Source organism: Canis lupus, chromosome 38, assembly GCF_003254725.2.
Source record: "Canis lupus dingo isolate Sandy chromosome 38, ASM325472v2, whole genome shotgun sequence".
Taxonomy (NCBI): domain Eukaryota; kingdom Metazoa; phylum Chordata; class Mammalia; order Carnivora; family Canidae; genus Canis; species Canis lupus.
The window spans coordinates 1476012-1502259 of record NC_064280.1 but is presented as its reverse complement, the minus strand read 5'-3'; the positions used below and the strand labels follow the sequence as shown (position 1 = coordinate 1502259).

At 53.5% G+C, this 26248-nt stretch overlaps 1 protein-coding gene across 5 annotated transcripts in view; it reads left to right on the top strand.

The window, feature by feature from the left end:
• Positions 1-26248, top strand: part of PIK3C2B (phosphatidylinositol-4-phosphate 3-kinase catalytic subunit type 2 beta) — a 65724-nt gene that overhangs the window by 21440 nt on the left and 18036 nt on the right. For 3 of the 5 annotated variants that reach the window (XM_025421155.3, XM_025421157.3, XM_025421156.3), the window contains exons 2-19: positions 2324-3347; positions 6603-6703; positions 7313-7467; positions 7783-7903; positions 10878-10989; positions 11144-11223; positions 11576-11639; positions 12497-12643; positions 13264-13297; positions 14176-14371; positions 15412-15534; positions 18886-19053; positions 19634-19745; positions 21101-21243; positions 22962-23150; positions 24789-24882; positions 25035-25129; positions 25514-25694. In XM_025421155.3, the coding sequence (XP_025276940.3) occupies positions 2412-3347; positions 6603-6703; positions 7313-7467; positions 7783-7903; positions 10878-10989; positions 11144-11223; positions 11576-11639; positions 12497-12643; positions 13264-13297; positions 14176-14371; positions 15412-15534; positions 18886-19053; positions 19634-19745; positions 21101-21243; positions 22962-23150; positions 24789-24882; positions 25035-25129; positions 25514-25694 (3051 nt within the window). In that variant the 5' untranslated portion in view covers positions 2324-2411. Of the gene's footprint in view, positions 1-2323; positions 3348-4842; positions 5349-6602; positions 6704-7312; positions 7468-7782; positions 7904-10877; positions 10990-11143; positions 11224-11575; positions 11640-12496; positions 12644-13263; positions 13298-14175; positions 14372-15411; positions 15535-18885; positions 19054-19633; positions 19746-21100; positions 21244-22961; positions 23151-24788; positions 24883-25034; positions 25130-25513; positions 25695-26248 lie in introns of those variants that run through there. The other 2 variants (XM_025421160.3, XM_025421159.3) reach the window with 2 other exon arrangements.

Sequence of the window (26248 nt, the reverse complement as noted above, 5' to 3'; positions counted from 1 at the left end):
CCCAAAGCTGGGCTTGGGCTATTCAGTCTTCGGCGAACTACTTGCTGAGATTCACTAAGCCAGGGATGCCTGGATGGCTCAGTGGTTGAGCGTCTGCCTTTGGCTCAGAGCGTGATCCTGGAGACCCGGGATCGAGTCCCACGTCGGGCTCCCTGCATGGAGCCTGCTTCTCCCTACCTGTGTCTCTGCCTCTCTGTGTGTGTGTGTGTCTCTCATGAATACATAAATAAAATCTTAAAAAAAAAAAAAAAAGATTCACTAAGCCAGCCAGCCACAGCCCTCTGGGGACAGGGTTCTTCGCCTGGGCCTAATGGGGAGACCATCAGGGCGGGCACCTCAGGTCAAGTGATACCTTCATCCTAACTCATTTGGGAGCTGATGGAACTTGCCACCCAGTATCTGTCTGAACCTTTTGTCCTTTTGATGTTTTCAACTTTCGAATCATAAGAAACAACATGCTTAAAAAAAAAAAAGAAAAAGAAAAACAACATGCTTCATGTTAATTACCTGCTGGATAAAGCAGTACAACAATGAGTAATTTTTTTTAAAGATTTTATTTATTTATTAATGAGAGACATGGGGAGAGAGAGAGAGGCAGACACAGGCAGAGGTAGAAATAGGCTCCATGCAGGGAACCCGATGTGGGACTTGATCCTGGATCTCCAGGATCAGGCCCTCGGCTGAAGGCGGCACTAAACTGCTGAGCCACCCAGGCTGTCCAAGAATGAATAATTTTAGATAATTTTATGAAATCATGAACTTCTTAGCTGCTGGCAAAAAGGATCTGAAGTGGCTACTTCACACTCACCTCACAACCTAACCGAAACATATATACACATAAGTCTGTGGTTCTTAGCTCCAGCTATAGACCAGCATCTCTTGGCGTTTAAAAAAAAAAATACTACTGTTCTACGGCAGACCAGTTAAATTAGACACTCTTAAGAGTACCCAGGTATCAGTACTTTTAAAAAGGACCCCTGGTGTTTTTAATGTGTAATCAGGGTTGAGAACTGCTGGGCCAGGCTAGCCTTGTCCTGATAACGATTCATTCAGGGCTATCTTCATGTCATGGCTTCTAAAGAAAAGGATGCTAACGCTGGAGTACATGAAGGGGGCTGCTTTCAGCCAGTGGCAGCTGGCCTGGAGGTCCTGGCTTCCTGTCTGGTGTCCTGAGGGCCAAGGGGAATCGATGTGGCACACCTGTAATCCGTCAGGTATCTGGGTCTCACCTGTTGCCAGGCTTTGTTTTATTACTCACATTGGTTTATTTGGGGAGGAACTTAGTGCAGTCTGAGTAATTACAAAGTCTGTTTCATTGGACTCTATTTCACTTTATAGCTTTACTGAGGTATAATGGACATACAATAAACTGTACATATTTAAGATGTGCAATCTGGTAAATTGTGACGTATTTATATACCCAAGAAACCTTTGCCACAATCAAGATAATGAACATACTTATCATCCCCAAAAGTGTCCTTTAAAGCTTCTTTGTCATCCATGCCTCTTTTCCCACCTTACCTTTCCCCAGTTAACCACTGATCTGCTATCACTGTAGAGTTTTCATTTTCCAGGATTTTATATAAATGGAATCCTACATATTCGTGCTTTTTTGTCTAGCTGCTTTTACGCAGAATAGTTATTTTGAGATGCATCCGTGTTAGGACATGTGCCGGTAACTCATTTTTTGTGGCTGAGTTAGTATCATTACGTGGACAGAATCGCATTGTTTAATCCATTCCCCTGTTGATGGACAGACTTGGGTTGTTTCCAGTTTGGGGATATGACAAATAAGGCCACCGCGAATATGCGTATAAGTCTTTGTGAAGATACGTGCTTTCAGTTTTCTTGGGTAAGTGACTAGGGGTGGGTTAGTTGAGTCATATGGTAGGTGGATGTTTACCTTTCAGCAGGCTGCCTGTTTTCCAAAGTGGTTGCCCCATTTTATATTCGCCACCAGCAGTGTATGAGAGCGGTCCTCTTTAAATGGATTGAAGAGCCCCTTTTTCTGTCTTCTCTCGCCTGATGCAAGGTGCCTCCTTCCTCCCTCAGGGTACATGGGAGAGAGAGGACCGGACCTCCTCTGCCATTCCCAGGGTATGTGGGAGTGAGGGACCAGACATCTATAGATAAATGGAAAGGTGAATGGATGTATTAAATGGATAGAGTTGTCTGCATTTCTTCTCTCCATTTTTTTGTTTCTTCCCATCTGCTGTAGACACTCGAGGAGCAGCAGTGACCCAGATGATGTCACCTAAGTCACGTTATTAATTCAAGCCTTTTTGTGACTGAGTGATTGATGTTTTCAACCCCTCACCTGCAGGTGCCCAGACACCATGCTGGAATCCTGCACACCTGACACTGAGAGAAAGTAAAAGACTTCCTTGTCTCCTCCATCCCCCGTCCTCACCATGTCTTCGACTCAGGGCAGTGGGGAACACTGGAAGTCCCTGGAGTCAGTGGGCATCAGCCGCAAAGAGCTGGCCATGGCCGAAGCCCTGCAGATGGAGTATGATGCACTGTCCCGGCTGCGGCACGACAAGGAGGAAAGCAGAGCCAAGCAGAACACAGACTCCTCTCTCATCAGCTGGGACGAGCCTGTCCTAGACTTCTACAGCAAGCCGGCAGGAAGGCAGAAGGACCTCAAGCTCTTACGTGGTCTTTCTGGCTCTGATCCTACCCTCAATTACAACTCACTCTCCCCGCAGGAGGGGTTACCCAACCACTCTACCTCCCAGGGCTCCCAGCCTGGCCCAGATCCCTGGCCCAAAGGCTCTCTGGCTGGAGACTATCTCTACATTTTCGATGGTTCAGATGAGGGACTCTCTTTGTCCCCAGGACAGGGGGACATAGATGGCTCTTCCAAGAAACTGTCCCCACCTCCTCTGCCGCCCCGAGTCTCTATCTGGGACACCCCTCCCCTACCTCCCAGAAAGGGGTCTCCCTCATCCTCCAAGACCTCCCAGCCCAATGACGTCAACACCTTTTCTTTGGCAGAGCAGCCTCCAGGCAAGCTGCTGGGGCGTCGCATCCTGGAAGAGGAAGAGGAGCTGGGGGGTGGGGCTCCGGGGCGCCTGCTCGGGCCTGTGGACTATGACGGTATCAATGATGCGATCACACGGCTCAACCTCAAGTCCACCTATGATACAGAGATGTTGCGTGACACCACCAGGGGCTGGAAGGAGGGCCGGGGGCCCCTGGACTTCAGCGGCAAGGACACTCCCGGAAAACCCGTGGCCCGGAGCAAGACCATGCCCCCTCAGGTGCCTCCCCGTACCTATGCCTCCCGCTATGCCAATGGAAAGAATACGACACCAGGCAAGAACCGCCGGATTTCCGCTGCCCCGGTGAGGACCTCAGTGTGTCCCTTCTGCCTCCCCTCCCAGTGCCACTCGGACACAGAGAGTGGGCCTTCTTTCTGAATCTTTGTTGTTCCAAATTCGAATCTGCTACCGGCTCACCCTGTCAACCTCTCCTCCTCTCTCCCCTGTCTTCTGGCCCCTGGGCCCTGGCTGGGGAGAGGAAGAGGGACACCACTAGAGATGTGGCTCCTTTTCAGGGCTGAGCTTTGTACCAAAACAGCCCTTGCCAGGGCAGGTGTTTGTGATGTCGGTTCCTAGCATGTGCTCGCTTCACAGGGTAAGTTCCGCACCGGGCTCAGGGGATTCTCTGTGACTCTGTGGCTGAATGACCCTGTGGGCTGGAGCAGGTTGCTTCTGCTTTCTGACCTGCTTTGCCCAAAGTGCTGTAGTGCTGAGGCTCAGTCACAGTATTAACCAGTGTTTCGTGCTCAAGAAGTCTGCCTGATAGTCCTAGGCACACAGCTCTGGTCTTTCCTGTCCCAAAGTTTGGTCCTTGCTTTGCCTTCCTCTGTGTCTCCATCTTTCCCTTCCCACCCCCGGCTCTGCCTTTCTCCCTCTCTCTCCCTCTCCTCTCTGGTTCTATTTCTCTGTCTCCCTCCGTGTCTCTCTCTCTCTCTCTCTCTCTCTCACTGCACTAAAATATACATAACAAGGTTTACCATCTTGGCCAATCTGCAAAGTATGGTTGGTGACATTAGCGACATTCACATTGTTGTGCTGCCGTGGCCACCGTCTACCTCCTTTCACAGTAAAAATATTTAAAAGAGGGGATCCCTGGGTGGCTCAGCGGTTTAGCACCTGCCTTTGGCACAGGGCGTGATCCTGGAGTCCCGGGATCGAGTCCCACGTCGGGCTCCCTGCATGAAGCCTGCTTCTCCCTCTGTCTCTGCGCCTCTCTCTCTCTCTCTCTCTCACACACACACACACACAAATAAATAAATAAAATCTTTTAAAAAATATTTAAAAGAAATGCAGTATGACAATAATGATTTTATTTTCATGAGTGGATAGTGTAAAATGGCATAGTATCTACATAGAAGCACAGGGTAGGTTCCAGGGCAGCTTTGATCTTTTTTTTTTTTTTTTTTTTTCTGATTTAAAAAGTATCAGTAGCATCTCCATGGGTGGGACCTGAGGACACTTGGAGTTTCACCCTTGGGTCTGGAAGCCCTGACCCCAAAAGGAGTCGAGAGGTACCCTTGTGGCTGGAGGTTTCCGTAGGAATGGCGTGCCACTTCATTCCATCCCTGTTTCCTCCTTATCCATTGTCTAAGGGACACAGGGGCTTTCCCACCGTGTGTCCCAGCAATTGGGATCCTTCACAACTCTGGAAAAGCCACATGGTCCTTCCTTCCTGTGCTGCTGCTAAGAGAGTCCCTCAGAGCAGAATCCGCTTCTGGGAGAAGGCACGACTCTGGAGCTCAGGGCTTTTTAAAGGCCCTGCTGTGAGAGGTGGGGCTGCTCCCGCTATTTATAGGGACAGGGAGATTCCTGTTCCCAGCTCCGAGTTCCTCGCCCAGAGCTGGGCCTGCTCGGAGGCAGGCCACCCGGGTAGGTGGTCACCTCTGTTGCTCCCTATCTCTCTTGCCTCCTCCCACGGCCTCACCCTTCCCCGTCACCCCCGTGTGTCACCAGGGTTCTGAGGGGGCCCTGGGTCCAGCGTGTCCTGGAAGAAGTTTGGGCAGAGCCAAGAGCTCGTGCCAGTTCTAAGGGGGGGAAATGCGGCCTTGGTCCCCCCCACCTCAGCTCGGGGCAGGGGCGCATCCCACCCGGAGGGGGCACCTCTCGGGCCCTCGGCCTATCCCGCCGCCCCGCCTCCACCGGGCTTTCGGACGGAGGGACCCTCCTTATCCCAGGCCTGCGGGGCCAGCCCTGGAAATGGTGGGCTCCACATGCCAGCCTGGCACCCCCACTGCCAGCCTCTGCCTGGCAGACTCCCCCAGCCAGCGTCGGGCGATGCCACCAGGGCCTGCCAGCAGGGCAAACGTAAGTGGCTTTTGTTTTCTTGTGGAGCCAGGGAGTGGTACTGGGGGCATGAGAATGGCCTTCGGTAGCCACGCTCTTCCTCTCCCCGGCCTTCCCCTCCTGTCTCTCCGTCTCCGTCAGCCTCTCTGCCTCACTTCTGGGGGCTAATTGCTGACAGTGGCACTATTGTGAGTGGGACCCGGGCTGGAACTTGGCAGAGCAAGGGCCTCACGTGCCAGGGCCCCGCTGCCGCCCTCCCCGGAGCAGGGCTAATGAGAGGGGGCACTCAGAGGAAACAATTTGGATATTCAAGTGCGGAGCTCAGTTGCTGCCATCTGCCCCAGGGGTGGGCAGGACGAGACCGTGAGAGGTGAGGCCTGGAGCTCCCCGGAAGCAGCTGGTGGCAGTGGCCGCGCCCCCGGACCCCGGCACCTCTGGGCAGGCCTGTCTGGGAGACCTGCCATGCCCGCTCCCCGCACCCTTCCTCCTCCCCGGGCCCCGCCGCAGGCCTGGCAGGCGCTCGCCAGCCGCCAGCCGCCGGCCGCCAGCTGCTCTGCGCCGGGAGGGACGCCGAGGCCCCGCTGACAGAACCCCCGCCACCGCCCTCGTGTTCTTCGGTGGGAACGGGGCCCGGACGGGCTCCCCGACGTGCCAGCCGGGCAGAACCTAAGCCTCTCGGGAACCAGGAGGAGCTAAGCCTCCTCCGGGTTCTCTCCTGCCCAGGAAGCGGCCTGAAGACTTTCTTGCTCGAATAGCATTGGCCGAGGAGGCCTGTGTGTCTGTCACCGCCTCCTGCGGTGGGTGCGGGGCCTCTGCCCAGAGCCCAGCCTCCGTGGGCACGGTTGGGCCGCCCACGTGCTCTGGCCTCCACACCAGGCCCGGGAAGAGTAGCCGTCTGCAGAGCTCTCCGCCACACCCCTGGGAGCACCCCCCCAAAGCCGCCCAGCGACCCAGCAGTGCTATGTGCTGCCTCACCTGGGTTGAGCTTATTAGATGCCGCGCCTCTGCCTCCAACCCCGGGAGAGGAGGTTTGGCCACACCTTGTCCGTCCCACCCAAACTTACAGCGTCAGGTTCTCTCTTTCTGCTTGGTTCCTGGTCTCCTAGGACAGCGGATGTATTATTCCTAAATTTCCCACATTTTCCTGTGCCCCCGAATGTTCAATGCTTGAAAAGCCTTTACATCCAGAGTTTCAGGGTTTAGATCTGGGAGCAACCTGTGGGAACAGGGTGCCGTAAGGGAAAAGGTGCTGAGTCGCCTGTTCTTCTCTTAAAGGTGGACTCACGGCCCCATACTATTGCCAACGGCCATGAATTATTTGAGGTCTCAGAGGAAAGAGATGAGGAAGTTGCTGCATTTTGCCACATGCTGGATATGTAAGAGTTCATGAATGGGGTGCCTGGAAGGGCTCTTAGGGGCTGGGGAGGAGGGCCAGCCCATTCAGAGCTTTCTCTAGGAAGGAAGGAGGGTCATACTGAATAAATCTCAATTCACAGCTACGAGGTGCTTCCAACAACAGGTGTCGGCGGACTTTTTGAAATCTTAGAAGTTTCACATTTTGGACATTTATGAACCCTCCATCCAACAGTCACATTATCCTAATGGCTTCAGGCTTGGTTTCCCTCAGGAGCAAGTGCACCACTGATAGAGCTAAGAGTATTTTACCTGGAGCTAAAAGAGAAAGGAAATGGAGCCAGGAGAATTTCCCTTTGAATTTAGCAGGGAAAGCTTTGTCACTGTAGAACTGTCCCTACCATGCAGTGGGGCTTGGGCAACATTTTGTAACTGTAGCCAATATGTCGAGAGCAAGGTTTCCAGGAGCAGCTTCCCCACTGCCCCCATCCTGGCCTGCAGGCCTGGAGAGCCAGGCTGAGCAGCGACAGAAGAGCCCTTGGCCTCAGGGTGGGAGGGTCCCAGCAGGTGTCTTCTCGACTGCTCTCTTCTGAAGGCACAGCGAGGGTCCTTCTCCCTCTCTTCCTGCACAGCCTTCGATCTGGCTCTGACATCCAAGACTACTCCCTCACCGGTTATGTCTGGAGTGCTGTCACCCCGAGCCCAGAGCACCTTGGGGATGAGGTCAACCTGAAGGTGACTGTGTTGTGTGACAGCCTACAGGAGCCACTCACTTTTACCTGCAACTGTAAGTGGGGAGGGTGGATGAGTAACCCTTGAGGGGGGGGCCACGGAGGACAGTAATGTGACCTCAATTCCCACCCCACCTATGGCCCCCTGATGAGGGGCAATGGGGAAGCTCCTCCAGGGGACTGGCTCCAGGGCCAGTTTTATGGGCCCCACAGTCACTTTCCCCAAGCCCAGACTGTGTGTTTGCCTGCTTTCTCTGGATAGCAGTTGTGCTGAAGAGTGCTTAGTCAGGAACAGGGGGATCAGCATGGGGACCCTGAGCCCTGCCTGCCCTGGCACTCCTCATCATTGCTCCCCTGCCCCTCCCTTACAGGTTCTTCCACTGTAGACCTGCTCATCCACCAGACCCTGTGCTATACCCATGATGAACTGAGGGATGTGGACGTGGGGGACTTCGTGCTGAAGCCCTGTGGGCTCGAGGAGTTCCTGCAGAAGTAAGTGAACTGTCAGGAAAGCGGATAGGAGGTGGCACCTACCTTCTGGGTGGTAGCATTGGGAGGGGGCTCCCTCAGGGTGGTGCTGGGCTGTGGCCTGGGGCCGGCAGCTCCTCCCTGATCACACTTTCTGGGCCCTTGCACAGCCACGTCGCACTTTCCCCAGGCACTGTGTCTTCCAGCAGGGCTGGTCGGCTTCTGAGCCAAGTCTGCTGTGGAAAGAGCTTGGAGCTGGGACCAGGCAAAGATGAAGTCCTATCTGCTTGCAGACGTCTGCATGTGGAGAGATGCGTGTGTGGGGCCGGGGGGTGGGGGTGGAGGGGACTGTCAGGGGCTACTTCTCCTAGACTGTGTGTCTCTGTGGCCGGGGACAGATGGAGGACTGGGCAGAAATGCCCTTATGGAACTTAGTGGAGAAATTACAATGGTTCCCTCCTCCCCCTTTCCCTGCCCCTAAGCCTTTCCCCTGCTGGCATGTGCAGCTGGTTATCCTCCTCAGCAAAGGCTTGCCTCCAGCTCCTCTCCATCCAGTGCCTTGCCAGTGGGCAGCCTCCTGGAAAGTCTGAGGTGGACCAGCTACAGCTAAACCCTATCCGCTGCCCTGGGGCTCTGGGTGCTGGGGCAGGGCTGCGGAGAGGGTACACCACCTGGGCTGTGTGGCAGGCTCTAGAATCAGCCAGAAGGCAGCAGATAAGAGAAAAAAACAAAGATGTGCTTTCCTCCCTAAGATTCTGGCTGCTTACTGCCTGCTTCCTCTGGCCACTCAGAGAAAGCAGCCTTGGCAGTGGGGAAAGGAGGGACCTGGATCTCCATCCTTAGGAGTGCCTCAGGAGTGCCAGCACTCTCTCTAGATGCAAGGATGTTTGACCAATGGCTAGAGCAGTTTTTTTTTTTTTTTTTTAAGATTTTATTTATTCATGAGAGACACAGAGAGAGGCAGAGAAACAGGCAGAGGGAGAAGCAGGCTCCCTATGGGGAGCCTGATGCAGAACTTGATCTCAGGACCCGAGGATCACAACCTGAGCCAAAGGCAGACGCCTAACCACTGACCAACCCAGGTGCCCCTGGCTAGAGCAGTTCTTGACTGGTTTCTTTCACTCTGGGGAAAGGAAGGGCAGGGCCTTTGTGGTGCCACTCCAGGACCACCATTCAAGTGTGTTCCATGTGTACTCATTTTCCCTGGAGGAATAAGAGGGGCTAGACTCAGGGTCCCCTGGTAGAGAGCGCCCCAGGCACTCTTATAAGGGAATAAGGGGCATAATGGGTCACAGCAGTAGGGCTGGTTTGGGTTCTGGCTTGTAAAACCCAATCCTCAGTTTCTTCCCTGAAATGTAGTAAGGACTGAATGTGAGAATGACCCAGTGAGCAGAGAAGGACCAGCCCAAATGGAAGAAAGCTGGACACTCCAAAGTCTTTGAGCCTCCAGGGCTGAAGGTGGTAGATAAGCTGCCAGATTCTGATGTCCTGCCAAGACCTAGCTGGAGTGTTTAGTGTGAGGTGCAACTGGATCAGTGGTCCTGGGGTCATGCCCCTCCTACCCTTTAAGCCGAATACACACAGAGGAAAGCCTTCCATAGAGAAGGTCAGTTAAGTCCCCAGGGGACCCCAGTGTCCGTCACTTTTGGTTCAGAAGCCCCCCTCTTCCACCAAGGCTCTTCCCTTCCCTCCCACCTGACAGAAAAGCTTAGACCTCTGAGCGCAAGACAGCTGTCTTGGGTAGGGATGGACAGACTCCCTGGGGATTCCAGAAGGCTGTTAGCTCCCAAGGAAACCCTGTGGTTTCCTACTCATGCCTAGCAGGGGCTGATGCTGAAGGGGCGTGGTGGGTCCAGGATGCAAGCTGCTCTCAGATAAGAACCTTGAGACAGTCCCAGGGGAGGGCTGAGTTTCCTGCTGCCTCCTCCACCCCCACTTCACTCTTCCTTCCTCCTGGGGCACTCCCACCAGACACACCAGCCCAGCCGCTTCGCCCCCGGGGTTTAGCTACTGCTCAGCCTTGGTAGGTTGGAGCCTGGATTCAAGGCTTGGTCCTAGCTGGACCCAGACTGGTCTCAGGCCAGTACCTCTTGGGCTTCTGCACATACTCCTCTCCTCTCCCCTCCATTTCTGGCCTAGATTCCCAGCTCTACTGAGGAAGGAAGTCCCTTTCCGGCTTCTGTTACCCAGCTGCTGGGACCCAGCCCAGGCCTGCAATGCTGGCCTGCAGGACAGACTCACTCTACCCCTTATCCTGGGTTTCCTTTCTGACTATGGTGTGATTTGGGAGGGAGGAAAAGTCTGGCTTACGGATGGACTCCTGTGGCCTCCTCCGAAATGTGGGTAGACAGGGTCTCATATGTTGTTGCTGGAGCAGTGAATGGCTTGCAGGTGGATGTGGGTAAGGAAGTCTGTAGAGATTTGTGTTAATCACAGTCGGACAGGACCCACAGAGGGAGGGGAGAAGCAGACTCTTTTGGGCTTGGGAATAACAGACTTAGAATCTTGGTGGGTTTGTTTGGTTGGCCTCAGCACCCCAGTCGCTGATGGTGGGGGGGCAGGAGATGAGGGCCACGGTGTGGGGAGAGTGTCTCTCAGGGAGCACCACACCCGAGCCAGAGCACAGGTGCATTCCAGAGTGTCCTGCATACTGAGCCAAGAGAATGAGGTTCCATCACTGTCCCCCTGAGAAGTCTCTGTTCCCCACTCACTCCAGAAGGCCCAGCCCTGGGACGATTGTTGTGATGATGATATGGGTAATAAATGCCTGGGAAAGTCTGTGTTTGTGTAGACTAAGGTTACAAGTTATTAGATGGCTTTTTTTAGACAGACTTCCATTTCTTTCCCTGAGCTCTATAATGATAGATTTCCAGGAGCTCAGATAGTACCTCCTCACTGCCCCCTTCTCCCTATTTCTCTCTTCCTGGGATTAAGGTATACATCCCCCTTCCCACTGAGTCCCCAGGGCGCTAATGGTCTTGTCCCCCCACTCCACCAGCAAGCATGCCCTGGGCAGCCACGAGTACATTCAGTATTGTCGCAAGTTTGACATCGACATCCGGCTACAGCTGATGGAGCAGAAAGCTGTACGCAGTGACCTGGCCCGGACGGTTCGTGCGGGGGTTGGGTTTTCGGGAGGCTGCACAGGGATGGGGACGTGGAGTGGGCAGAGGTGATATGGAACACCTTCAGTGGGAGTAGGGTAGGAGCGTGGGGTTGCAATAAAGGTACTGCTCCTCTCTGAATAGGACGCTTCTTACACAGGTGAATGATGACCAGAGCCCCTCCACCTTGAACTACCTCGTCCATCTACAAGAGAGGCCAGTCAAACAGACCATCAGCAGGTGAGAGCAGGTGCCATCTTGGATGTGGGCCAGCCAGGAACTGTGAGGGTACCCCAACCCATAACCCCACTTACCTTTCTGCCAGGGCCAGGGGTTCTTACAGGTGTCTGGGATGAGACCCAAGAGTATTATAGGAGAAGAGCCTCACTCTAGGGTGTGTTGCATTTCTTCCCTCTAGTACTTTGCCTTCGTTCTCCAGATGAGGGGTGGTGAACCTATGGAAAGAGTGGGGACCCCTTTAAACTAGAATCTGAATCCTAAGCTGTGGGGAGGGAGGAAGAGACTAGGTCTCTCAGTACCCTGGGTCTGTCTTGACCTCTCCTGTGACTTTTGCCTGTCCCCAACTCCCCAGGCAGGCCCTGGGTCTTCTGTTCGACACATACCACAATGAAGTGGATGCTTTCCTGCTGGCTGATGTGAGTATAAATCATAGGGCTGGCCCAGCTGCCCAAAGCTCCTCCCCTCCTTTACTGTGATGAGACGGAGGGTCTCTGAGTACCTTTTGTGCACTAGTCTGGCCCTACATTAATGGCTGCTGTGGGTAGAGGAGCATAAACATGGTCTTCGTCTTGGGGAGCCCATATTCCCACTAGAAAGATGGGACAGTAACATAGAGCTATTAGACAGAACAGGTGGCTATGAGTCATCAAGGGTTCTCAGAGAGTGATAGGAAGACAGAGTAGAGTGCAGGAGGGGGGCACTCTGAGAAGGAGGCCAGATTTTCACTGGTCTTTGATTTGCACTTATACAGGTATTCAGCACAGGATAGGTGAGGGAATTCCAAGTGAGAAAACTTCAGGGGCCCAAGGGCAGAGGAGGATGTGGCAGTGCAGCCTGTCTGTGGTACTGAGATGAAATCCTCCTGGAAATTCTAAATGACAGGACGAGAAATAAGGCTGCCTGGGCAAAGGGGCCTGAACAGGGTCTCTGGCTTCTTTGCTGTTCCCTATGGATTGAGTTTATTAAAGCTGTGTCTCCGGGGGATGTGTTTGTATTATGTGTTTGTACAGTAGCTGCCAGAGGGAGTCTGGGAATAGGAAGAGGCTCAGGGGAGATGGCTGAAAGACCTGGGAGCGTGGGCATGGCTCATCTAATTCAAAAGGAGTGACCGTTGGGGGCTAATGCCAGATGCTTGACAGTCAAGCGTGAGATTCCACTATTCCTCCCGAGGGTCAGGAACCCCTACTCCCCCCAACCCATTCCTTCAACAGCGCGGCGGGTGCTGGAGGCTAAGAGTGCTCACCTGCCAGCCTTGCTGTGCCGCCTCCCACAGGGGGACTTCCCACTGAAGGCTGACAGGGTGGTCCAGTCTGTCAAGGCCATCTGCAATGCCCTAGCCGCCGTGGAAACCCCTGAGATCACCAACGCCCTCAACCAGCTGCCCCCCTGCCCCTCCCGCATGCAGCCTAAGATTCAGAAGGTAACGGGCTCAGAGCACTAGTAGGGGGAGGGAAGAGAACAGTATTTGCAGGGAAACTGGGTAACTGGATGTCCACTTACTAAAAAGATCTTCTCTCCACCTCCTTCCTGCAAGTTTGGAGTTTAACCACAAGAATTCTCGTGTCCCTTCTTCCTGAGGATGAGGGTAGGCTAGGGTCTGCCCTGGCACTGATCACCAGGAGCCTGGGCTGGCCAAAGACTTTATTCATAATCACCAAGGCATTGCCTGGCACTTTGCCTCCCCATCAGGGTGCAAAACCAAACCCTCTCCTGAGCTAGGGGCTCTGTGACTCCCCAGTGGCGGCCGTGGGCCATACACAGGGCCAGCAGGATAGGCACCATGACCTGGGCCGGAGTGGCCTGAGTGGGGGAAGCGTCTCATTTGGGTGGACACAACTTTAACCTTGGCCTGGCTCACTCACTCTATCCATCACATGGCTCTGGTACAAACCATGATGCGGTCTTCCCTGAGGAGTCTCTGCTCCTCAAATTTCAGGCTTGTCTGATCCAGATGAGCACAGCTGTGAAAAGGCCTTCTTCCAGCTGTGCTGGAAAAGGCCACAGCCCTGAAGCTCCCCTCCCTCTGCTTTTCCCCAATAGGATCCCACTGTCTTGGCTGTGAGGGAAAACCGAGGTAAGGAAACTAGTCTCCATCGTTATTCAGCAGGGGCAGCTGAAAGCAGCTCTCTGTCCAGATTTCTTTTGTCCCTGGCCCCTTGATTTATGGGCCTAGGTCTGCCTCTGCATGTGTGTATATCTGTGTGTTTTCCAGCTGGAGAGCACATTTCTTTCCACAAAATGTTATCTCATTATTTTTACTAGTTATTCCTGTGGTGTCCCTGGGAGATGGCGATGAGGTGGTGTCCGTGTGAGGGTGGGGGTGGCAAGGCAAAGTTAGCCCTGGGCTCCAGATGAGAAAAAGCTCTTACTTGTGTAGGGTTGTCATTATTCTCCAGGAGGCTCATAATGCCTGTGTTTCCAACTCACAATGGGCCTGGGGAGAAGGTGATAAAGAATTTTTCACTAGGAGTGAGTCTTTTAAACAGACTTTGCTCTATGAAGCCCACACCTCTGGGATTCTTGGTTGGTGATTCCCAGTCTTTTGGATTTCATGAATTAATAACCTGTTGTTCCACAAAACATTATTTTAGGGACCAACATAGAAATTGACTGCTTTGCTTTTGCCAAGGAATGACTTTTAAAGTCACTGACCATTATCATTCCCAGTATTTCCCAAAAGAAAGGACATTTAACACAAAATAAGTAGCAATAAGTAAAAATAAGGAGAATGTTTAAAGTTGAGCATCATCTTATGAGCAGGTCATGATACAATCCTGCCTTTTTTTTCCCCTCATTTCACTACAGATGGGTGAACTTTGTCATGGCTATTGGAAACCAACTGGCATTTGGGGACTACTGTCCCGGTGTGTACCATCCTAGCCAATGCCATGGCAACAGGATGGCACTTGCTGAGACCTTGTGACCTTTCCTTGTGACCTCTTCCTTTCACAGAGAAGGTTGTGGAAGCTCTGACAGCTTCCATCTTGGATCTGGTGGAGCTATACTGCAGCACATTTGATGCGGACTTCCAGACGGCTGTGCACGGGAGCCGCAAGCACGATCTGGTCCAGGAGGCCTGCCATTTCTCCGGGCCCTTGGCCTTCACTGTCTATGCCACCCACCGCATCCCCATTACCTGGGCTACCAGGTGAGCCCAGGGCTGATTGTCCTGTAGGGAGCGAGCTGAGTTTGACTCTCAGATGGCTTCTCCCTGTCTGGGTGCAACCCCCTGTCTTGAGTTGATGGTGGTCTGTGGCATTGCAGTGCACCTTAGCTGAACCGGATGAGCCGAGTGCCTGAGGGGGATTGCAGGCAGGGACATCCCAAGGAGAGCCAGAAGGTCCCCTGGGAGATGGAGAGGCAGCCACAGCAGTCAGATCCTGCGGGGCCCTCTCAGTGCTGGTTGCATCGGCATCCCTGCCCCCCACCCATCCCAGACCCGCTGATGGAGACACTGCGACAGATGGCAGCTTCCCAGATCCAGTGCATGCCCCAAGGCCGATGACTGCACTACCCTGCAGATGCACAATGGGAGGGGGCGGGGAGGGGGGAAATGACCCTTTGTTGGGTGTTCCCTAGGCCTGCAGGGGTGAGTGAAGGGGGACCTTCATTTGGTAATCCTCAGCTCCTCTGCCTAGTGCCTTGGCATGGGGGGGGGGGGTTGGTCCCACCCCCGCACCCCCCGCCCTTTCCAGACCCCCCTCCCTCTCCCTTCCCCCTCTCTCTTTGTTCCTCACTTAATGTATTCCTCTGGGAGATTGGCAGAGAACAAAGGAGCCAGCCTGGGAAACCAGGGCCTTCTCTGACCTCTTCTGTCAGGCACCTGTCACCAGCCACAGGGACCCCCATGTGTTGGCATTCTCGTCGGCATATGTCGATTGCATCCCCCTCCCCTTGTCACCTGCGCATGCGCACACAGACACCCCCATGGGCTGCCACCGCCAACTGTAAGAAGGCGGCTGCGTGGGCTGGTCCCCAATCAAGAGGGAGGAAGAGCCTGAAGCTGGGCGGAGGGATCCAGATCCAGTTGCTTCTCCTGGAGCTCCTATTCACAAATGCCCCATGACCCCATGCTCTAGCTCCCAGAGACCAAGGAGGAGTCTTAGCTGGAGAAATGGAGCTTGGCACACGCTGGGTGACTGTGATGGGGCTTGGGAGCTGAGCGTCCTTCCTCTCTTTCTGTTGCAGCTATGAAGATTTCTACCTCTCCTGCTCCCTCAGCCATGGTGGAAAGGAACTATGCAACCCCCTGTACACCCGAAGGGCTCACTTTTCCAAGTACCTCTTCCACCTCATCATCTGGGACCAGCAGTAAGGCCCCCCGCCCCCGCCCAAGCCCTGGCCCCGGCCCCTGCAGACCCCACGGAGGAACCCACATCTGCATTAAACCAGTCTCTACCACTAACCCTACCCCCACAAGAGCCCTCAGCGCCTGGAGTCTCCACTTCCCTAACCCTTAGATGGGGACAAGTACCATTTCTAATCCACAAAGATTCTCTGTAAAACATAAAAGATCATAAAAAAAAAAAAAGTTAGTGGTTAGCTTTCATAATAATCCATCGTCTTGATCTTGTCTTCCTTAAAAGGTTTAACTAGTCTGAGGGATTCTCATCCTCTCCCTTCTTCCCAAAGTTTCATATAGACTAGGGAGAGGGGCCTGTGCTTTCTTCCTTCTAGAAGGGAAAAAACAGGTTGTCTAGACAGAAGAATAATGGGCTGGGAGCTGCAGGAAGAAGCCTCTATTTCTAGCTCTGTGTCTAGTCCCATGTTCTCTTTGGCCTGTCTGTGCCTCACACTGTAAAGTGGGGACAGTTGTTTAATTCAGAGGCAGTTGTGGCTGAGATAAAATGAAATGAGATAAATTATAAATATGAATATGAAACCACGAGCACAAGGTAGTATTAATCAGCGTTTATTAGCAAGTGTTGCTGCCGGGAAGAAAGGCATCAGCCAAGCAGAGTAGGAGGGAAATGGAGGTGAACCAAGTGGTGGCACTGCAGGTGTGCACCCGCCCTGGGCCCTCTCTGTGCTGCACCCTGCCCTCCCTCCAGACTGTCAGAAAGCCCCTTGTTGGCTGCCCCCAGCTTCACTTCCCTAGACTGACTGTATCTGAGTCCTTATTTGCAGAGCAGAACTGGAACTTCAGTATCTGGAGTGCAGATGAGAGACTGAACAGGGTGCTTGGGGAGGCCAAGATTGCCAAAATAGGCCAATGCAGAGTCTGTGCAAACAACAGGAGAGGTGGGTTATTTACAGAGGGGCAGCTGGGGAGGCAGACCCTTTCTTCTGTCTTCACACTTATGTAAGTTATAGAGCAATAAAGCTGTAAATAAAACTAATCAAATAACTGCCAGGGCAGGAGAGGCTCTTTGGAGGCAGGGATGGCTGCCTCAAATGGCTTTGGAATTTCACCATCACCTTCCGATCCTCTGGCTTCAGTGACTACCGGTGCCAAGGGGATCATGCCGTACAGTGCCCCACCCCAGGCAGACCCCACAAAATTAGCCCGAGACCCTCTTGCCATGGAGTATCAGATTCCTGGTAGGCCTGGTCTACCTCAGCCTGCCTGTCCTGTGCGTCTCCTTCCACTCCCTGTCTTAGGTTTGGCCTCGAATCCTAAAGGCTGGTCCCTGCCTTCATAGTCAAGATCAAGGCTTCTGGGAGAAGATGCTACCCTGTAGGGTTCAAAGCACAGGCCTGGGCACACTCCCTTTCTTACTATAGGTGGAACCTTGGGAAGTGATGGGCCTAACTTACAGGGCTATTTGAGAACTTCTGGGACATTGCCGGTAAAGGGCATTGCACGGTACCTAGCACACAATAGATGCTTTCTTCTTCATTCTTGTCATCTTTTTAGCTGGGGGAGCCTGCTCAGTTCCGGTTTCCCCGTTCCAAGTGACTGACGCAGTGACTGATACATGGACATATTTGTACATGTAAATCCTATTTGCATAGCCCTGTTCCGGTGCAGAACCCTCAGTGTTTCGCAGCAAAAGGTACACAGTGTATACACACATCACACAAGCTGTTTTCCCCTCTCCACTGATGAGGAAACAGTGCAGAGGCATGAGTAGTTCTGAGGTTGTGAGCGGCAAAACCAGGACTGGAACCGGCACATCCCAGGAGTCCTTTCTGGAGGAGGCAGCCCTTGCCATGTGATGTTGAGGAATGGCTGCAGAGGGAAGAAGAGGGGTTTCGCAGGCAGGGAGGAGGTTCAGGCCGCAGCCAACATATGGTTTTCCTGACTGACCCCAGGCAATGATCCGTGGAAGAGGCTTTGGAATGCTAGATGGACTCGAGGACTGAGGAGAAGGGGTTTCTGGCTGGTTCTAGGGGTCGTGGTTTCCTCTCTGCCTCCAGATACACAGTGGGAAGCCTCTTCTGGGCTGACAGGATGGGGGTCAGCTCCAGCCCCCCTCCACTTTGCTGTGGGATCAGCTGACTGTCCTGCCGCCTCAGTACAGGGATCAGCTAACTCTCAAAATAGGCCCAGCAGCCTCGCTCCACCACCTAGCCAAGCCTGGGCCTGGCATGTCTGCTGGCTTCTGCAGGGGCCCTAATTATAGCCGTGGGCCCCCAGGGGACAGGCAGCTGGGACGGCAGGGCTCTGCCAGTCTCTGGCGGGTGGGAGGGAGGGAGTCTCACTTAGGTGCAGATTTTGCTGCAGGAGTGAGGGGCAGCAGTGTAGGGAGGCTGCTTAATCAGGCAACTCAGCACCTTGAGGGTGGCCACCCTGCCTCTGTGCCTTCTGGTGTAGAACCTGCCCTGGGCTGGCCAGGAGGGCGTGACAGTGTGGACTTTGGCCCAGGGACAGCTTCCCCAAAAGGTAATGTGGGTCCTCCCTCCCTGAGAGCTCCCCTCCTCTCTCTCCCTCACCCCACCCCAGTGCCTCATCCTGAACTTGGAGGGAGTGGCTGGGTGCGCCTGGGGCGGAGGAGCCCCGGAAGAGCACATCTGGACTGGGTAGTGGCAAGGCTTCACTGGCCAGTTTGTGTTCTCTCCCTGCAGGGGCTTTGGGAAACCCCTTCTCTTTATCCCTCTAGCTTTGAAAATCTTTTTTTTTTTTGTGGGGAGGGGTGAGGTGGGGGTGGGGAGAACAAACCATCTTGTGCCCTGAGGGCTGGGAGAAGAAGGGGATGGGAGAGGACAGACAGGTGGGAGGACTGTCAGGAGGAGGGTGACCTGAGGGCAAAGGACACCCTGCTTCTTCCTTGTTTTGTTTCAGCATGGGAAGTGGGGGAGGGACGAGGGTGGTTCAGTGCAGAAGGATTGTCAGAGGGGCAGCTTCTTGGTGACCCTCTGCAGAAACCCCGGGACAAGGGGCATATGGCTTCACTGTGGGAACTACAGTCACCTCAACTCCAGGATGGCTCTGGCTATCCAAGTTCTGTCCAGTCACTGGGGGTGGCCTCAAAATCGGGATGTTAGCCGCACACTACTGAGAGTCTGCAATTACAAAAACAGCATGATGTACTTCTGGGAGCATCGGGGGAGGTTTCGCCTACAGTTTGGGACCTGTCCTGGTTCAAGGCTTCCCCGGGGAGCACATCTGATATCCCAAGAGGCAGGCCGCGTTCTCAGCCTCCACTTAACTTCCTGGGCCGCCTGTCCCTTGAAGCCACGAAAGTGGCCCCTCCTGATTTGGTTTCCTCTCCTCCCTAGGATCTGCTTCCCTGTGCAGGTGAACCGGCTGCCTCGGGAGACCCTGCTGTGTGCCACGCTCTATGCTCTGCCCATCCCCCTGCCTGGGAGCTCCTCAGAGGCCAATAAGCAGAGGCGTCTGCCAGAAGCCCTGGGTTGGGTCACTACTCCACTCTTCAACTTCAGGCAGTATGTGGTTCCCAGGGCAGCGGCTTCTTGGCCTCGGGAGGGAAGGAGAGGGATAGAGAGAGGGGCCTGGCTGCTGCCCTGGCCAGTGCCCCTTGGGAGGGTTGGCCATGTGGGGCTCACCAACAGAGTCCACAGGGCCCTAGCCAGGGGACCAAGGCACAGGAGTAGACACCAGGACAGTTGACATAACCAAGAGCTTCTGGGCAGGACTGGTGGTGCAGGAAGGGCGAGAGGGGTGTGGAAAAGTAGTGCTTGGGTAACGTGTCATCTGGCCCTGTCCTTGAAAGGGCCTTAGAGGTCATCTAGTCCACCTCTGTGCCTCTGGGGGCATTCCCACTGCTGCCCCCAGCAGAGCCCCCTTCTCCACTGCATCCTGCCTCAGTGGCAACCGAGGTCATCCAGAGGCTTCCTGAAGTTAGTGTGCTTGTATAGGACCTGGAAGAAGGGAGAGCCTATAGTCTATGGGGAGAATGACAGAGTTGGGTAGTGGCTTCAAAGGCAGATTTTTGGTTGGGGAGGGGGAGGAAAACCATCTCCTTAGCTACTTGTTGATTCTCCTCCCCGCCCCCATCCTCCTTAGAGTCCTGACCTGTGGGCGGAAGCTTCTGGGCTTATGGCCAGCAACACAGGAAAACCCCAGTGCCCGTTGGAGCGCACCTAATTTCCACCAGCCAGATAGTGTCATCCTGCAGGTGAGACCCCAGCTTCAGCTCCCTCCTACCCATTGCTCCAGACTACTCAAGAGTCAGCTCCAAGTTTTCCGCCTTGAGGTTTGGGCTTGGGCAGTAAGAGAAAGTGCTGGGATGTTGGGCATAGGATGCTAATGCATTGGAAGGAACTGGGTGAATTTGGTTGAACCCCAGTGTGCGGAGGAGTTCTGTGGAATCTGTGTGCCATCTCCTGGAGGTTAACTTTGATTTTAAAGAGGCTGAAGGCAGGGCCTGAGCATCTCCACCCCCATTCTGGGCTCAGCTCTTTGGAGTCCTTTGTATTGAGCTTTTATATTAGGAGCCTGATAAAATCTGAGCTATATGCCTGGGGGCCTGAGGGGAAGCCCCCCACCCCTGCCTCCTCCCCGTGCAGCCGGTCACTCAGTGCTCCTGTGGAGTGGGGCCATTCTCTGGGGAGAGGAGGAAGACCTGGAGCTGATCATATCCAAGGTCTTGTTACCGTTTTCTGGCTCCCCTGTTGTCCGATCAATGAGATGCTTTGGTATGGAATGTGGAGTATCAAAGTGGATATAGCATGAAACATAATGATATAGAACAAAAGCTCCAGAGGCAGGCATTTTTGTCTATTTTAATTGACTATACTCAGTGCCTAGGACCTAGAATAACACTTGGCACATATAAGGGTTCAATAAACATTTGTTGATTGAGGGAATGTAGGACCCACTCAGCTCTGAGATCCAGTTTAGGAGGATGAACATCTGGCAGCATAGAGCAAGATGCTATTCTTCTTTTTTTTTTTTTTTAAGTTTTTATTTATTTATGATAGTCACACAGAGAGAGAGAGAGAGGCAGAGACACAGGCAGAGGGAGAAGGAGGCTCCATGCACCGGGAGCCTGACGTGGGATTCGATCCCAGGTCTCCAGGATCATGCCCTGGGCCAAAGGCAGGCGCCAAACCGCTGCGCCACCCAGGGATCCCCTCTCTGCCTCTTTCTCTGTGTCTCTCATGAATGAATGAATGAATAAATAAATAAATAAATAAATAAAGTCTTAGGAAAAAAAAGTTCTGGCCTGGGGCCTCCCCTCCCCCCCACTGCATCTCCACCCAACCTCTCACTTGCCCTTTCTCCTCTCACTCTCTCTGTTTCCTTCTCATTTTTTGCTGGAAGTGACGGCTGGAAGGGACTTTCCCTAAAGTCCAAGTTCCCACCAAGTCCCAACAGGGTTATTTTACAAACCACCTGCAGGCAAGGAAGGGAGGGAGGGGGGAAAGCAGGACTGCCAGCATGTGACAGGGTGCTGGAGACCTGGGAAGGCGGTGGCCCCCACTCACCTGCCTGTTCTCTTCTCCCTGCTTCACTGACGCCATCCTCCAGATCGACTTCCCCACCTCAGCCTTCGACATCAAGTTCACCAGCCCCCCTAGAGACAAGTTCAGCCCCCGCTATGTGTTTAGTAGCCTCCGGGAGGAAGACCAACGTGTGCTTAAAAACATCATGCAGAAGGAGTCCTTGTACTGGTGAGAACCGGGGCCTTTCCCATGTGCTGCTCAGGCCCCCATCCTGTCTGATGTCTCACCTGCCAGCTCCAAGTTCCTGCCCTCTTGCTTTGGGAGTAGAGGTGGGATGGGGGGGGCGGGGGGGGGCATTGCCACTGAAGCAGGACCAGTGGCGAAGGCAGCCTCCAGGCTTTTTTTTGTGAGCTGACGCTAGGCAAGGTGGAGAGGCCAGGCTCAGGAGATTAGATCTAGGAATGCCCATCCCCACAATGGGAACCTGGCCCCCTCAGCTTGCCAGAGGACCAGAGCTTTGCCCCACACCCCAGATATGCCGTCTACTACTTGCTATCCATGGGGACAGCTGGCTCCTGTCGTCACCAACCTGCCCCCACCTCCTGCCCGTTCCACACCCACAGCCTTTGCATTTCTCTGGCCCTGTCACTTTCCAAAAAGGATCAGGTGTCGGGGCAAGCTGGCAGCCCTCAAGGGTAAGGGAGTCCAAGCTGATGTCATCCTTGGGGCTGCTTCTCTTACCAGGATTGGAAGGGGTGGGGTGAAGAACCGAGGGAAGGAGGAGCTGGTGGAATGGGGCTCCTCCCCTGCCTGATCTGCATTGCATGATCCTAGGCCACGTTGGGGGGCCGGGGTTGGGGAATGGAGATGAGGCTCATCTCTCCCTCATGTCCCACCCAGGGAGCCAGAGTAGCTGAGTGACTACAGATCCCCCGCTCCCACCCCTCTGCTGACCCCTTGCTTCACGAGCCCCTCAGCTCCCTTCTCCCATTAGACACCTGATCTCAGGCAAGGCTTAGTTAGCTGTGGCTGCTATAAAACCTCCAGCTGGCGGGAGAAGCCCCAGAGGCTTCTCAGCATCCAGACCCTGACCTGCGAGGACTACTGCCCTCTGGTGGCTCATCTTGGGAGTGGTGCTCGTAGGGAAATCCACAGGAAGGGTAGCTGGCTGGGTGCCCTTGACCTGTGTATTCTCTCTCAGTCTGAGATGTCCTCAGATGGCAGGATCAGAGATGAGAGGTGGGCCTTGCTTCACAAACTTTGCTTCTCAAAGTTTGATTGCAATCACCTAGGAATCTTCTAAAAAATACCGATGTCCCTGGGCCCCTAGGGGGCTCAGTGATTGAGCATCGGCCTCGGCTCAAGGTGTGACCCTGGTCCTGGGATTGAGTCCTGCATCAGGCTCCCTGGAGGGAGCCTGCTTCTCCTGCTGCCTGTGTCTCTGCCTGTATGTCTCTGCCTCTGTGTGTCTCTTATGAATAAATAAGATCTTTTATTTTTTTTATTTTTTTTTTAAATTTTTATTTATTTATGATAGTCACAGAGAGAGAGAGAGAGAGAGAGAGAGAGGCAGAGACATAGGCAGAGGGAGAAGCAGGCTCCATGCACCGGGAGCCCGACGTGGGACTCGATTCTGGGTCTCCAGGATCACGCCCCGGGCCAAAGGCAGGCACCAAACCGCTGCGCCACCCAGGGATCCCAATAAGATCTTTAAAAAAAAAAAAAAAAAAAAGATACTGATGTCCTGGTTTCCCCAGATGTTCTGACTCCATTGGTGTCAGTGTGGCCCAGGCGTGGGAACTTTACAAACCTCTGCAGGTGATTGTCATGTGCCGCAAAGTTTGGGAACCACCAAATTGGAGAGCGTAGCATTCTCTTGGAGAGTGAGTACCCTACCCTGTGGCTTCAGGGCGCTCTCTCACCTCCCTTGCAACCCCCACCCGCAGGCTCACTGATGCTGACAAGAAGCGCCTGTGGGAGAAGCGATACTACTGCCATTCGGAGGTGAGCTCCCTCCCCCTGGTGCTTGCCAGCGCCCCCAGCTGGGAGTGGGCTTGCCTGCCCGACATCTATGCTCTCCTGAAGCAGTGGACCCACATGAACCACCAGGATGCCCTGGGGCTCCTGCATGCCACGTGAGTCCTAACACCACCTCTCCCTGACTACGTGTCCTTCCAGAACTAAGGGTTGGCACTGCCCGTCACTAGCCTGAGCCAGTACTGGAGAAAGTGGTACAGTGGGCTAGGAAATCCAGGGGGTTTTCACTTCTCCTTTTTGGCTTTTTCTTTGTCTCATTGCCCCGCAGTGTTACATTGTGAACATTGTCCAAGGATGCTACAAAACAGCTTTACAGTGAACATTCATGTGCCCACTACCTAGATCCTAACTGTTCTGTTTGCTCTATTTGCTTTCTTGCGTGTGTATCCCTCTATCCCACCATCAGTCCATCTTACTTTTTAAATACATTTCCGTGTAAGTTGCAGACATCAGGCCTCCCTCTAAATACTTAGGCCTATGTATATCGTTAACTAGAACTCAACGTTTGTTTTTTCTTTTGAGGCAAAATTTACATGTAAGGAGATGCCTAAGCCTTACCTATATGTGGGCTGGTTCTTGATGCCTGCACACCCCGTGTAACACAAACCCTACCACTTAGTTCGACTCTAACAGGCCTCTCTTCCTTCTTTTCCCTCAGAAGGGTTCTCTGGGGACATGCGCCTCCCAGATTCAGACCCCTGGGCTGCCTTTTCCAGATGGTACCCAGTATTCTTGGCTTCTTTCTTACTGCTCTTGGTAATTAAAATGTACCCAATCCATGTGGCTTGCCCTCAGGACTTTTGGAAACGTTTTTGCTAATCTCTGCTCAACTCAATTCTGCTATGGGGTACTCGCTTACATAAAACTCCGTGATTTTCTGTCCTTTGCCTGGGTGGCTTTACGTTAAAGGATGGTCCCAAGATACCACCATGCCTTAATCCACGTAAGGGCTCTTCGACGACAGGAATTTTGAGCATGGTGGGAGTTAAGGAAAATATTTTCAGGAATGGGGTGGAAGACTGTCTAGTTTTCTTTAAATCATACAAGGAGGGCAGCCCCCGTGACGCAGCGGTTTAGCGCCGCCTGCAGCCTGGGGTGTGATCCTGGAGACCCGGGATCGAGTCCCACGTCAGGCTTCCTGCATGGAGCCTGCTTCTCCCTCTGCCTGTGTCTCTGCCTCTCTCTCTCTCTCTCTCTGCCTCTATGAATAAATAAATAAATAATCTTTTTTTTAAAAAAAAAAGAAGGAGTTTGTTATTTAAAAAAAATAAATCTTACAAGAAAAAAATTTTTTAATAAAGTAAAAAAAAAATACAAGGAATGAAAATGGCCACTCTCCTGGTCCTTCGTGGCCCCATGCCCACTCTGACCAGGGGACAGGGCCATTCTCAAAAGTTGCTCTCCAGGGATGCCTGCCTTTGGTTCAGGGTGTGATCCCAGTGTCCTGGGATTGAGTCCCACATCCACCTCCCTGCAGGGAGCTTGCTTCTCCCTCGGCCTGTGTCTCTGCCTCTCTCTGTGTGTCTCTCATGAATAAGTAAATAAAATCTTAAAAAAAAAAAAAAAAAGTTGCTTTCCAGACAAGGTGCTAAGGATCCTTCTAAGTGGGTTTGGCAGATTCTGAGGGCCACTGGCTTGTCTCCACCTATATCTCCAAAGCCCGGGCATGAGGGTGCTCACTCCTATGCTACAGAGTCTGCAGCTCGGTTGTCAGGGGGCTGGGCTCTGTTTCGCAGCTTCCCGGACCAGGAGGTGCGTCGTATGGCTGTCCAGTGGATCGGCTCGCTGTCAGATGCTGAGCTCCTTGACTACTTGCCTCAGCTCGTGCAGGTAGGCAGACCGGCCTCCCTCTGGTTCTGATGATCCTTCTGCAGGCCCAAGTTGGTCTGCATCCTCCTTGTGGAACCCAGGGTCCCTGGCAGGATAGTGGCAGGTGTAGATTGCAGGCCGTCAATACAGCCTCACATTTCCTTTCCCCTAAGGCTCTGAAGTATGAGTGTTACCTGGACAGCCCTTTGGTGCGCTTTCTCCTGAAACGAGCGGTCTCTGACTTGAGAGTGACTCACTACTTCTTCTGGTAAACTGTGTGGGGAGAGGTGGGAGGCAGACATGTGCCTGCCTTCGCTCAGGAATATTGTAATCCTGGGTGTGCGAGGGTGGGGAGCTGAGCCGCCTGGGCTCTAGTATGTTGCTGACTTGCCATGTGGCCACAGGCTAGCACCTTTTCCTCCTGTGGTCTCGGTCCCAAGAGGACCATGTGGATCATCCCTGGCCCTCCTTTCCATCCACACATGGCAGAAACAGAAAGGACAAAGGAGCTGCAGAGGGGCTTTCCCTCCCAGGCTTGGGGTGGGTTTTCCAGGGAGCTGGAGCTGGGTCTGACCCCTCCTATCCCCCAATCCACACACCCTTGCCTGTGATCCCAAGTGTCCCGACCCACCCTGCTCCCTTTGCTTTGCAGGCTGCTAAAGGATGGCCTCAAAGACTCCCAGTTCAGCATCCGCTACCAGTACCTGCTGGCAGCCTTGCTGTGCTGCTGTGGCAAGGGGCTGAGAGAGGAGTTTAACCGCCAGTGCTGGCTTGTCAATACCCTGGCCAAGCTGGCGCAGCAAGTCCGAGAGGCCACCCCATCCACACGGCAGGTGAGGGGGGCGGGGCCACCTCCACCCACTTCTGGTCTTGGGCTTTTTTAACCATTAAGTCATTAATTTGTTCAACGTCCTCACCAGCAGGATGGCACTTGACCGTCTCCGATTTAGGGACTGGAAGGAGGTGCCTCTGTCTCTAACCCACAAGCCACAAATTGACAGTCTGCAAGCTGGATACAGCCCACGGATGGGTTTTGGTTAGCCTGCAAAGTATTACAGTTTTTATTTAACTGTTTGCTTTGAAGGCTAAGCACATTTGTAGAAGTTTATAAGTTGTTCACTGCATGAGAGCACCCAGCTGGAGAGGGCAAACAAGGGCTGAAATCCAGTCTGACGTTGTTCCCTATGCCATGAGTCATAGCTCAGTGCTGCTGCTACCCAGAGCGGGACCTTTATCTGTTTGTATAACCAGGCTGTATTAAGCCAACAGTATTCCTGTTTGCTAACATTTAAAAATTGGGAGAATTTAAAGTGCGGATTGTTGGCCTTTCTTGGCAACAGCCTGAGCAGCGTCACCCCTCTGAGATGCACCTGCCTCTCACCGTGAT